This window comes from Epinephelus moara, chromosome 24 (assembly GCF_006386435.1).
Source record: "Epinephelus moara isolate mb chromosome 24, YSFRI_EMoa_1.0, whole genome shotgun sequence".
NCBI classification, from domain to species: domain Eukaryota; kingdom Metazoa; phylum Chordata; class Actinopteri; order Perciformes; family Serranidae; genus Epinephelus; species Epinephelus moara.
In genome coordinates this window covers 42,643,667-42,656,449 of record NC_065529.1, presented here as the reverse complement: position 1 = coordinate 42,656,449, position 12,783 = coordinate 42,643,667, and the positions used below count along the sequence as shown (strand labels likewise).

The window sequence follows — 12,783 nt, the reverse complement described above, 5'->3', positions numbered from 1 at the left end:
TGCAACCTGTTAAATTTAGTGACGTGTAAACAGCTTAGTATACTCAGTGAGGGATGGCTGCGGTCCAATCAGACCTGCATTCACTGGTTTTTATGGAGAGACGACTTGTTTGAAGTTGTAATTAGTGTGGTGAACGTCCAATCATCACCATCAATCACCTCCACCTGCACCTGCCCTGTCACCTGTCTCTGCTTCACCTCATCTTTCTTTCTGGTTAGCACTGTCGCCTCACAGCAATCCACTGGCATGTCTTGCTTCCTTCGATTTATAATGAAAGAGTGTTGATATAATTCTGATTTTATTCATTATGATCTGTTCTAATTATAACAACAAATTTTGACCTATACTACTTCAAAAGTTTTGGACCCAAATGCCAAATAATTAAATTAATGAAACTTCTATTTAGTCAGTGTCTCCACAGTGTTGCATGCCAGGGGAGAATACTGTTGGAACCTTGATTTTGAGTTTGTTTTCCAGTCCAAAAATGCTGAAGTGACCCTTGATCATTATTGACCCACAACGGTGAAACTGGGCTTTAAATATTTATCTTGTCTGGGTTTTTTTTATTGGGCGCTCTGCAGTCTGATTGAACAGGTTTAAACTGTAGTTTGTCAGTCCATAGTATGTACAGCTGATTTTTTTTGTCCATAGGTATGTACAGTTCCAGTAATGCTAACCCTAGACTAACCGCTATTTCTGTTGTAGAGTTAACTACTAACTACTAGCTTGTAATAGACATTATTGTGCACTTGACACTGAAACTAGTACTTACTCTTTTTTAAATCTGTACACATCGTGATGCTGAGCTTCTAGTTTATTTTACCAGTGTTTGATGATTTCTTTTACTATTACTGAACTGTTGCTCAGTGTGATCTTTGTCTCTTTCTGCTCTTTTAATTGTCAGTTGAACCTTTGCACAGCGTTTTGGTCTCCATGTACAAAACAATCCTTCATGCAAAATAATCTATCTAATCATCTATTTGTAAAAAGGATTTTGTATAACCTAAAAACATCAAAGACCATTCAAACATATAGAGCAGATCCACCGAACTGACTTCAGAGGACTACAAAGGCCCCCTGCTGCCTCGCCTGACTTTGCCATGTCTCGGTCAAAAAGTTGTGTATGACCACACCGCAAAGACTACAGCCGACGGCCAACCAGTACGTATGTTCTGCTCCTGCGTGAGAGGAAGTAACTCTCCACATCAGCAGACGGCAGAAGTCTGGAATCGTCATTCAAAAAGGGAAACCAGATGACCGTCCTGACGCTAGTTAGCCAGTTGGCATATTAGCAACATGAACCAATGTTGAAAGAACAAAGTATATTTAGTGTGCGCCAGTGAACAATAACACAAACCGTCACTAAACGTTTCTGCTAAAGAGCTCAGTGGCTTAAAAAGAATAATCTTAGCTTATGTAACTATTTGTTTTGATCTCACTCCCTCTTGACTTTAGCTTTTTGTTTACTTACCTCACTTTTGTTTCTCTTCTCATGCACTGAGCTGAACTGCCAATTGGAGTGACTTTATTTACAGAGCGGCTCTGCCGTTGCCCAGGCCAATTCAACATGCTGAAACAGCCAAAAAAACAAGTTAATGGGAATCGACGAAGGGCAACGGTGCAGGAAAACACTGCACTGACGGCCCAACATTGACCAATGGCTTGGTGTTTCAGGGCCTTTGGACATCTGGGTGGACCCAATCAAGCTTTAGTGGCAGGAGATTCTAATTTTTTTAACAGTAGTATATTTGATAAAATATACAACAAAATGTAGTTTGATTCCCATCTCATCTACCTGATGTAACTGCAGTCACATGATCAGCACCTGGCCAATAACATGAATGCTAATCATAGTTTCAACATGTACTCACTCTGCCTTTATTTTAAGATAAGAGTTTACTGTAATTCAAGATAGCTTCATCCAGGATTAACAATAGAGCATAAACAGGAATGTTTCAGCCTGACAGCAGCGTGTTGGCCTCAATTGAAAAACAGAGCCCTTATCTGTGTGACTGTATTGCCCCTCGATAATATCACCATCATCTGTGGTGTTTACAGGATTAGAAACGCTTTTTACTCTGACAGGTAGAGAGCTGAAGGATTCAAAATGAAAAACAATTAAAACAGGAAGCAGCGTCTTCAGTCTGAGATGAAGATAAGTTGTGTCTCTGCCCGTATTGTGTCATGCCTGTACAAATCATTTCCCTTCTCTCCCTCATGAACACACATTATATCTTATATCTAATGCTACGTGTCAGGCAGAGTGCTAATTGACAGTGTGGCAGAGCTGGTGGAGCCTGTGTGTGTGTGTGTGTGTGTGTGTGTGTGTGTGTGTGTGTGTGTGTGTTATCAGTGTGTGTACGTATTAGTCTGCGTTAATCAAACACTTGCTCGTTAAAGCCTAACAGCCCTTTACACATTGGGCCACATGACAGACAAGGGAAAGGTGAGTGTGTGTGTGTGTGTGTGTGTGTGTGTGTGTGTGTGTGTGTGTGTGTGTGTGTGTGTGTGTGTGTATTATCTGTGTGTGTGTCAGTAGGTGTGTCATTAAGGTCTAAAGATAGGAATGCTCACCTTTGGACACAGGTGGGTGTGGTGGTGTAGTCAACAAACTATAAAGGCGTGTGTGTGTCTTACACTTGTGTAACTTCACCTAAAATCTGCTAATTGCGTCAGTCTTTCTTTCATAATTTTTTCCAACTGCTTCTGCTGCTGCTCGCCTCACAGCTCGTGGTCAGGATCAAAATTTCATGCTGTGATTACTGTGGCCAAAAATGTCATGATAAACTATATTATCGCAATGAAATACTACTAAAATATAGTGACAACCTTTGCTTCTCAGAGGACAAGAAGTGGTTCTGAACACTGTCAATCTTTATTGGCATGCAACAGAGTCAAAAACTCAGTGTGAAAATACAGCTGGGGTCATGAAGTGTAATAGCCAATGACAATAAGTCACCATGTTCTGACCAAACACATCATAGACAGTAACAAAAAAGTGACATTTGCGTAATGGAACATAAAAAAGCAAACTACGAACTACTCTGTCCAACATGATGGAAAATGTGGGCGTCGCTACAATATAGTGAGTTGTGTTTTGAAACTTTGTTGGCTGTCGTCACATGTCACGTGATTTGTCACAGTGGAAAGTGTTGCATTTTTTCCATTATAGTCACTCTGGCAATAAAATGACAGTGAAGAGACACTGAGATATGAACTAACATCAAATACACTGTAAAGCTACTAAAGCAGACTGGTTATTCAAAAGTGACCTATCATGGTCTTCCTTTTTTTTTTTGTCGCATATATTGTCATAGTTTCGGATATTCACATTTAACGTGGCCAAAGTTTCATATAATGAGATAGCCTTCAGACCGTTCTGAATGCTCTGTTTTCCACCCTTTTTCTACTTTTGAGACAAGCTGACATCAGATCGTGACGATTTCTATATGCGTCATCTACTCCAGGCACGCTACTGCAAGTGTTAACATTACATAGCATACACTGCTACATGTAGCTACATGCTTTCAAACAGAGCTGCATAATATTAAAAACAAATCATAATACAAATGTTTTGACAGATATTGTAATTGTAACATGTGTCACATTTCTATGGAAATTGTAGTTTTTGTATTTATTTTTCACAAAACAAAATCAAACAAAATAAAATAATGATGACCTTGTGATTTTCGCTGGGGTTACTACCAAACAAGCATGCTCCCTTATGTCTGGATGTGATTTGTAAGCATGATCAGGCTATCTCTGCAGCTCCACCTTTCATTTATAATGGTATACTCTGACACGTTTTATTGATAGAAGAAATTGCAGCTCCAGTGATTTGGATATTGCATTTGCCATATTGCAATTTTGATAATATTTTATTTAATTGTGCAGCCCAAGTTTCAGACCATATTCCTCCTGGAGCGTGTCCAGTTGTGTTTAGAGTGTTTTATTGGTGATCTTTTACAGTGGAAGGTGCTGCTTTTTTCCATGAGTCATCCTGGCAATAAAATGACAGTAAGGAGACACTTAGATATGGAAGACATGGAAACGCTGACCAGTCGGAGCAGACTGGGCTTTGTCAGGAGGGGCACTAAGAGAGCCTTATCAGACAGAGGGTAAATACAGATAGTAAGAGGAAAATAAAGTGTTTTTGAACATTCAAGCTGTAAACATGTTCTTGTAGAAACCCAAAATACAAATGTGAACCTGAGAATTTGCGTAATAGGTCCTCTTTGAGACAGTAATGACTTAAAATGCAGTTTTAAATCTGATTCTCTTAAATTCTAAGTGACTCTGTCTATTCTGATTTCTTTTGAGTGTTAATTGCTGTTAAAGAACCAGAAAATCCCGCACACATGATCTCATCAGATAAAGTTAATGAATTGCATTTCAGTGTGCAGGATTTGTTGCTTCTGTCACGGTCAGTTTACAATCTGATCCACTCATCTATAAGACTGTTTGTCTATAAGAACATTGTAGTAAGTGTTTCCTGCCTGGTATTAATAAGTTAAAAGGCCCGACATTAAAACATACCAGCAATGGACCGCAGCACAGTAACACTCTGCTCTTACAAGCCACCAGCACCACTCACTCGTCTCCACACCATCTCTGCATTACTACTAACAAGTACCACAGCCTGAGACTAATGCTGACCCCTGAGGAGTGATGTAATGTCATGTCATGTCACTGTCAGTCACGTAAAATGCATGTCCTCTCTATTAAAGTTACACCTCAGCACCCATAAACTAGCCGCGCTTCAGTAGGTCGACTAGCTCCTTCAGCTTATTACTGCACTATAACTGCACTGCAACTCTATTCCTGGTCCTTTTTATTTGTATTTTAATTTGTTTAATTGTTTAAAAAATACTATTGTATTCTGTCTTAATTGATTATTGATTGTCTTTATACTACAACAGCCAAAATGCCGAACTCAAGGCTTCAAAACAGCAGTCCACATACCAGTGGGTGATGTTATGGAGGCTATGTCCGTTATTTATACAGTCCATGGTCTCACTTCATAGCTCACCCCTCAGGAGTCTGGTTCCCTGGTCCTGCAGTGACCGCTGTGTCTTTGTTTGAATGGTGAAAAGGCGCTCTGCTGTGGCTGATTGGAAAACAACGGCTAATGAAGGCAGGAGCGCTGTGTTGTGTTCAAGGTACCCTCCGGCGATAATGATGGTAACAGAAATTGTTGGTGGTACTGTTTCCATCAGTAACAGTAAAACTGGTATACCGCCACATTTCTAATTCATAGTGCCCTCCCTGCCTTTTACAAGCACTTTCTTCCACTGCTGACGAACAGACAAATATATACAGCAACCGACATTTTTTTTTTCAAATGACAATAAGCCAGTTCAGTCAGACAACTCCGGTTTAAATGTTTATTTCAACAGCAGAACATAGTTAGAGTTTGGCGTCTAGACTCCGGCCTCATCACTTCCCGCAGAGATATTAGGAAGTGATGATTAAATCTTTTCCCCCCTTAACCGGAGCCTGCAAGTGGATGCTGGAGTGGAGGTGGGGCTGAAAGAGCGAGCAGCAGTACTGATGCAGGGCAGCAGCCGCATAGACAATGCAAAGGGAGAGCTGGGAAGATTTTGCAGCTTAAGCTCCAAATTCGGAGGGTGTGTTTTGTAGATGACACATGGGGAGTGATGCATGACGTGTATGTATGAATCAGTGCAGCTCGAGTTGACTGCCTGAACTAGCTCGCAGGCATTGCTCCATTTGTGGAAGAAGTATTCAGATCTTTTACTTATGTAAAAGTAGCGATACTGAAGCAAAAAAATATTGCTACAAAGTCCTGCATTCAAAATCTTACTGAAGTACATATGCTAAAGTATTAGCATCAAAAAAATACTCAAATGACCAAAAGTAAAAGTACTGATTTTGCAGAATGACTCATTTCAATTCAATCATATATATTCTACTGGATAATAATTATCAATGCATTAATTTGTTCATCACTTTAATGTTGCAGCTGGCAAAGGTTTGTAAAAGCTGGTGTGTTACTTACTGTAACTATAATATACCAAAGCCTTCAAAAAAAAAGAAAGTACAATATTTGCCTCCAAAATGCAGTGCAGCAGAAGTATGAAGTAGCATGAAATGAAAATACTCAAGTACAAGTACAGTGACCATGAGTAAAAATATATAGATGTATCACACCACTGACAATAAGCCAGTGTTTTCTTTACAAACACTCGCTGGGTCACTTCTTTATGCAGTCAACAATGTGATAGTTTTGTTTATATGGTGACATTTGGAACAGTGGGTTTTTCTCAGTTTATGACTCCGTGTTTCATAAAGTGAGAAAAAGAAAAAATAAAGAGCGAGAGAGTTTTCATCCAAAAAAGGGGAGACAAATCACAGTTCGAAAACCAGCCAGAAAACTGTTTTATTTTTCTTTTAATTCATACGACAAGAGATGAAACGGCTGTTTAGCTTCATGTATAATTATTATCATTAACACAATACTTTTATTATTTTTATTAATGATAAGCAAACTGATTATGCTGCTTTAATGTGAATCGTATCATTCATGTAGAATTATGTACCTGTTTGGTCTGTTTTAATGAAATACTCGTACACTCCCTCTTCTTAGTGCCTGTATAATTAGGCAATCTCATTATCTATAATTAACACGTTCCATCACAATGACATCACCAGCTATTTGTGTAATAATGTACAACAAACATTAATGTGCTGAGGTCTGTGGGCAGCTTATTTCATTTTATTTCTCTGTTGTCTCATTGTAATAATGACTCAGCTTCTGGTAGATGAACAGACGGATCATTAATGAACACAGGGAGAGGGCACACAGACACACACACACACACACACACACACACACACACACACACACACACTGATAGAGTACTTCTTTTAAACCTGATATGGGGAACATTAAAAAATAGACAGTTTGAAATAGAAAGTAACAGAGGAGGTTAGAGGTTAACAGGCTGAGAGACAAATTAGACATTTGGTTCCTTGTTGTGTTTTAATAGCTCTGACAGGAAACAACAGTAAATAAAGAACAACACGATAACTGTTGTCGTCTTGTGGCCTCTTAAAGCTGCCTAAATCAAAACTGACACTATTAATCCTCTATCAGTCTAATATACCAGATTTTCACTGGAAACACAAACATGGATGTGCTAAATGCGACGTTCAGCCCCTGAGTTAATGTCTTGTTTATTGTGTCTGTTTAATGAAGAGTTAATGAGTCCTGACTCCAGTTCCTGATTTAGTTCCGGGGTTTAGTTCCTGAGGGACCGATAGAGAACCCTCGCGCAGACACCACAGCGGCTCTGAGGTTCAAACGGATACAGTGGAACAAACCAACAGAACCCTGTAGCGTTCACAGTGACAGTCCCGGATGTTTTGACGCCCTTGGCGAAGTCTTACTCCGTGCCCCCGCTGAATTAATTAGGCTGCTCAGATATGCAGTAAATGTGCATTTACATCTTCTTTGACATGTTTTGCGAAAATTAGTTTTATACTATTAAAAACAGTTTGAAGTCGTTAATGCATATCTTCTTTGTATGAATGAATAATGAATGGAGTATCAGTGTTACAAGGTAATGTGACGTTCTACAAATTGAAGTTAAGCTGTGCTTAACTGTTTCAGCGGCCCAGTGAAGCTGTAAAGCATCAACCAATTATATGTTTTTGTTTCTAGCTGTGGTACTGTGTTATTTAGCTAGGTTAGCTAAAGTTATTATAGCTTTCTGTGTATTGTGGTGCACACAGGGATGCAATGGGGCGGCAAAATGTAATGTTAAAGTGGGGCTCAAACAGTGATGGCAAAACAACTACATCTATGAGTGCTTAAGCAACACTTGAGCGCTGACTCGGCAAAAATTAAGCTGACCACTAGGCTTGGGCGATGTCTATTTTTTCATACCTTCATACCTGCCTGAAATATCACGATATATGATGGTACGTGTGTGCGGCTCAACCCTTCATTCAATCCCCACAGAAACAAAATAAAAATCACTGTAACTGTCTTGGTTAGACTTGTTAGTTGTTTAGTTACTTAGTCCACTGTTGCAACTCTGGTTTGGTTGAAAAAACTTTTAATTCACCCAGTTAGATGTGGAAATATGCTGTTTTCTCTTGCAGTCTCTCATTGCTGTTGCAGGCCTGCTGTTTACAGTCCTGTAACATTATCCCCACCCCTCCTCATTACAGCCTATCCAGTATGAGTTTAATAGAAAGATGAGTATCTGTATTTTTGACGTTATTGAGAATCACATCCTCAGGATTACTGTAATTCTATGATACTGCCCAAGCCTCCTGGCCATGCTGTTGCTTTGTCACCAGAAGTGTGAATAGGTGACTGACAGTTGGAGCTCTTCAAGGCTTTGATGGACATTAAAGTGTCCTGGTTGAAACATTAGTACAAAAGATAGTGATGCATATGTTGTGAGTGTCGTAGTATTTAAAGCTGTGGGAAAATAATCAGCTAAAACTGAAAATTATGAGCTTCATAGACACGAGTAGTTACGGCAGAGCTGTTGTATTGGACTGCCTTAGGTTGCACAGGTGCATCTCATGAAGGGGCCACTGAGTTTAAGCTCAGAATTCCATCATCCTACTTCACATCATTAAACTTTTCATCTCAGTGATATTGCAGCGATGTCGCTCCCTCTGTGGACGTCCAGGTGCCAAATATTACACAAACAGCTTTTGGCTTCCGGAAATATCCTGTCACGTCTGAATAACAAAAAGCCATTACTTTAACCGCTTATAGAGAATTCAGCCATGTTACGTATTTAGTGTTTCCACTTTATGTGCCCTGGATGGCTCTGTGCCCCCCCACCACCACCACCAATATGAGAACCACTGACCCAGTGCAATTGCCTTTGTCACCAGTACCACAAACCACCACTCAGAAGAACCCAGCACCGACTACAGTGTTTTCTAATAGGCTGTGATGCTGTGCGTGTGTGTGTGTGTGTGTGTGTGTGTTTGTAAATGTGTGTGTGTGTCCATGACGGAACACTAAACAGTGAAAAATGGAGGACAGTCTTTGATGTGCACTTACATAATCTGTGGTGATGGGTTGGAATGCCACACTTTGGCCACACACACACACATTCACACACACACACACACACAAGCTCACGCTCACACGCTCACACACTGACCCAGTGGAATTCTCCCTTTCATTGGTAAATTGTCCTCTCCTTGATGCTGATTGGCTCTCAGAGCTGCAGTGTGCTACTCATTTATTTTTTACAGCACCTTAGCTCTCGATAACGGTGTCTTCTTGTCTTTTTCTGACTTCTTATCATCATAATTGACTTTCTTCTTTCCAGTAATCAATTCAAAGCCCAGCTCCTGCCTTCAGTCTTTATTTGAAGTGTATTTTGTTCACTGTACAGCAAAAACAAATACTGGATCGATAGTTTTACCCAGTTGTATCAGAGATGATAAACTGTCTGAGGTGTATTTTAGAGTACATGAGATTCTGCATGTTTATGTTTCAATGATTTCTCATGTCCATGTCACAATCAAAGAAATCCTCTCTACGTCAGAGTCATAACCTCGGAGCAGACGGCTCAGGGAGAGCAGATATTTACCAACCAATCATGGGTCTCCGAGGAGCCGCGCAAACCGATAATCAGTTTATATCCTAACGACCTCGGTGGTTCAGCGGACTCCTTTAATAATCCGAGATGAGAAACTCTCCTCTAATTGGTCCAATTAGTCTCTGTGCTATTAATTAGTAAAAATCAAACAGAGTCTTGAACTGATCTGCCCGCTGATGATGATGCTCCGACTGTTTCCTGTCTGGATCCTGTTTATAAAAAAACCTGCCTTCCTGTTTCTGTTTCCCCTGCAGCAACAAGAACATGTTTACTCCCCTGTTTCCATGGTAAGAGGGAAGAGCATGCAGGTCCGGGTCAGGAGTTAACCTCAGCATTCATCTCCTCCGCCTGCCTCCTGTGAGAACTACACTACCCACGATTCCTGTGAACTGACGACCCAGCGCGACGTGTTGGTCAGTTTGAGAAAAGATACTCAAAGGAACAAAAACTACAACAACACAACGACAACACTGCTGTGAAGAGGACCAACATGGCCAACAACACGGCGGACCACCCTCCGGGGAATTCGGTTGCAGAGGGCAACCATGACGGGGACTTTGGGATAACCATGACGGATCTGAGGAGTGTGATGGAGCTGCGGAGCTCGGAGGCCGTCAACAAGATACAAGACACCTACGGAGACGTCCAGGGCATCTGCCGCCGCCTGAAAACATCTCCTATAGAAGGTGAGTCACGTCCAACGCACCACACAAGGCAAAAACATGTTCATGTCCTGATTTAAAAAGATTTGTTTTTCTCCAAAAACACCAGAAGGTCAAACATTTGGATATTTAGGAACATTAGGCCTTTAATCCACGATCAAAGCTCTGTCAAACTCTACCTGAGTTGAAGAGCAGTATGTTGCTCTTGTGAATGTGTGTCAGGGAGCAGTGAGGAAAGGCACAGACAGTTCAAGGTTATCACCTCACACAGAGCCAATAATAGCCTTATAACTCATCATATTGTTCTTGTGTCTGTAGCAAATGGTCCGTGGTCTGGTACAGGTCCACGTCCCAGCGTTTGGCAATCGCTGTCTTATTTCATACTTCATTTAATCAAGAAATTAATCAATATTAAAGTCAATGGTTTGAATCGTCTGTTTGGGTGGCGCCAAGTTGAATCCCACCCAGTCAGATCAGGGTAGGTCGGTCAAGGTTGATTTACCAACCAGGCGATGACGGCAGCCGCCCCGCTGGGACCTCAAAAGCCAGAAGTTCATTCTGTGTCAGCCGGTTCATTAAATGTAAATTTGTTTGACGATTGGCACTCAACTCGTCGACTGTCAACAAACGCAGTTTCTGCACTGTTAGTTTGTGACCCTGTCTTACCTCTGAGAACAATCCAGTTTAGCTGCTTAACAAGGGCCCGACAACAATTTCTTTGCCCTGGGGGCCCCTAATACTGTAGATACATACTTAAGCTACAAAGCAAGTCTTTTCTAACTGCAGTGTCATGTAAAAGGAGAGCAGAGCAGCTTGATTAGCGTCTTGTTGATTTACTTTGTCTCTATACACTCTGAAAATCTTGTACTCAAAGACATACTGAAGCATGAGTCGCAATATCACAGTGTAGAGAAACTGTTGCATGTATGGAACCTGGGCGGTATGTTAATCTGGGACAGGAGTAGGCAACCTATGTCTCAGGAGCCATATGCCATATAGGGCTCTTTTTTTCATTTTCATTTACCATTATTGTAGGCCTAAAGCAATTCTTAGTTTCTCCAGTTGTAAAAATGTCTATCCTACGACTGAATTTAAAAAAAGGTTTAACATTTCGTCAACTAAAATGTGCATCATACATCTACGGCCTGGCACCTTTTCCTCTAACCTTTTCAGGTAATTCCTCTAGCCTTTTCCAAACCTCAGAAGTGGTGGCCAGTCTTTAGCGTCCCTAGCAAGACTAGCAATGGATTCCAAATCCATAAAAGTAAAAGTCTCAGAGGAAAACACAGAATTTAATAGTGCCTAGACAGATATGTTTGCTTTCACCACCAACGCTGTAATGTTAAACTACCAAATAGTCATAAATACCCCACTGCAGAGGAGCCATCTTGTGGTAAAACATATTTTTGAATGCTCTTTTAGACCTATTTTAAATGTTGACAGGCTAATTTAGACTTAATACACAGTGTTACCGTGGGGCTCGAATATGTTTTGAGGCTTCAGGCTGATTTTTCAAATGATTTCTGGTCAAAAATGTCTCTCTTGATAGTTAATGTCACTGACCCCTGATCTGGAAGAAGAAAAGCAGATCTGTCTAATGTGTCGTCCAGTCGATATAGAACAAGAGTTCCATTTTGTTTTCTACTGTCCTCTTTGTCATGAACTGAGAGACTGAGGTGGCTGTTCACATATGGCACGTATAGATTGGCCATTATCTGGAGAAGGCTTGGGAGAAGAGGATGAACGCACTTTTTCGAGATGATCTGTAGGTAGTTCCTTCTATGATAAGTGATTCGGGATGTTGTTTTCGTTTTTAGTTTTTGCATGTCATGTTGTTTTTTCTCCATGTTTTGAACATGCTTTGCAGATGCAAGACGTGAATACGTATGTCAGATAATATGTCTTGTAATCTCATATGGTGTGGGCCAAGTATTGGCAGACCCAGAAATACAAAATGGAATGAATAATGAATATTAAAGTATTTGCGTCAAGATGTACTTAAAGTACAGAAATTAAAAGTACTCATCATGCAGAATGGCTCACTTCCGGGTAGCTCATGAGTTTCCCTCGGGGATCACTAAAATCTTATCTTAGCTTATCTTAGCTTTTCGTATCTTATCTTCTCGTATCTTATCTTCTCGTGTCTTATCTTCTCGTATCTTATCTTTTCGTATCTTATCTTTTCGTATCTTATCTTTACGTATCTTTTCGTATCTTATCTTCTCGTGTCTTATCTTCTCGTATCCTATCTTTTCGTATCTTATCTTTTCGTATCTTATCTTTACGTATCTTTCCGTATCTTATCTTTTCGTATCTTATCTTTACGTATCTTTTCGTATCTCATCTTTTCGTATCTTATCTTCTCGCATCTTATCTTCTTGTATCTCATCTTTACGTATCTTTTCGTATCTCATCTTTTCGTATCTTATCTTCTCGCATCTTATCTTCTTGTATCTCATCTTTACGTATCTTTTCGTATCTTATCTTCTCGTATCTTTTCGTATCTTATCTCATATTTTCGT

The 12,783-nt window shown here is 40.2% G+C and overlaps 1 protein-coding gene across 3 annotated transcripts in view; it reads left to right on the top strand.

Annotated features, from left to right (window-relative positions):
- Positions 1-12,783, top strand: part of LOC126386578 (plasma membrane calcium-transporting ATPase 1-like) — a 143,793-nt gene that overhangs the window by 44,822 nt on the left and 86,188 nt on the right. For all 3 annotated transcript variants that reach the window (XM_050038990.1, XM_050038991.1, XM_050038992.1), the window contains exon 2: positions 9,854-10,285. In XM_050038990.1, coding sequence (XP_049894947.1) covers positions 10,090-10,285 — 196 coding nt within the window. In that variant the 5' untranslated portion in view covers positions 9,854-10,089. The remainder of the gene's footprint in view (positions 1-9,853; positions 10,286-12,783) is intronic.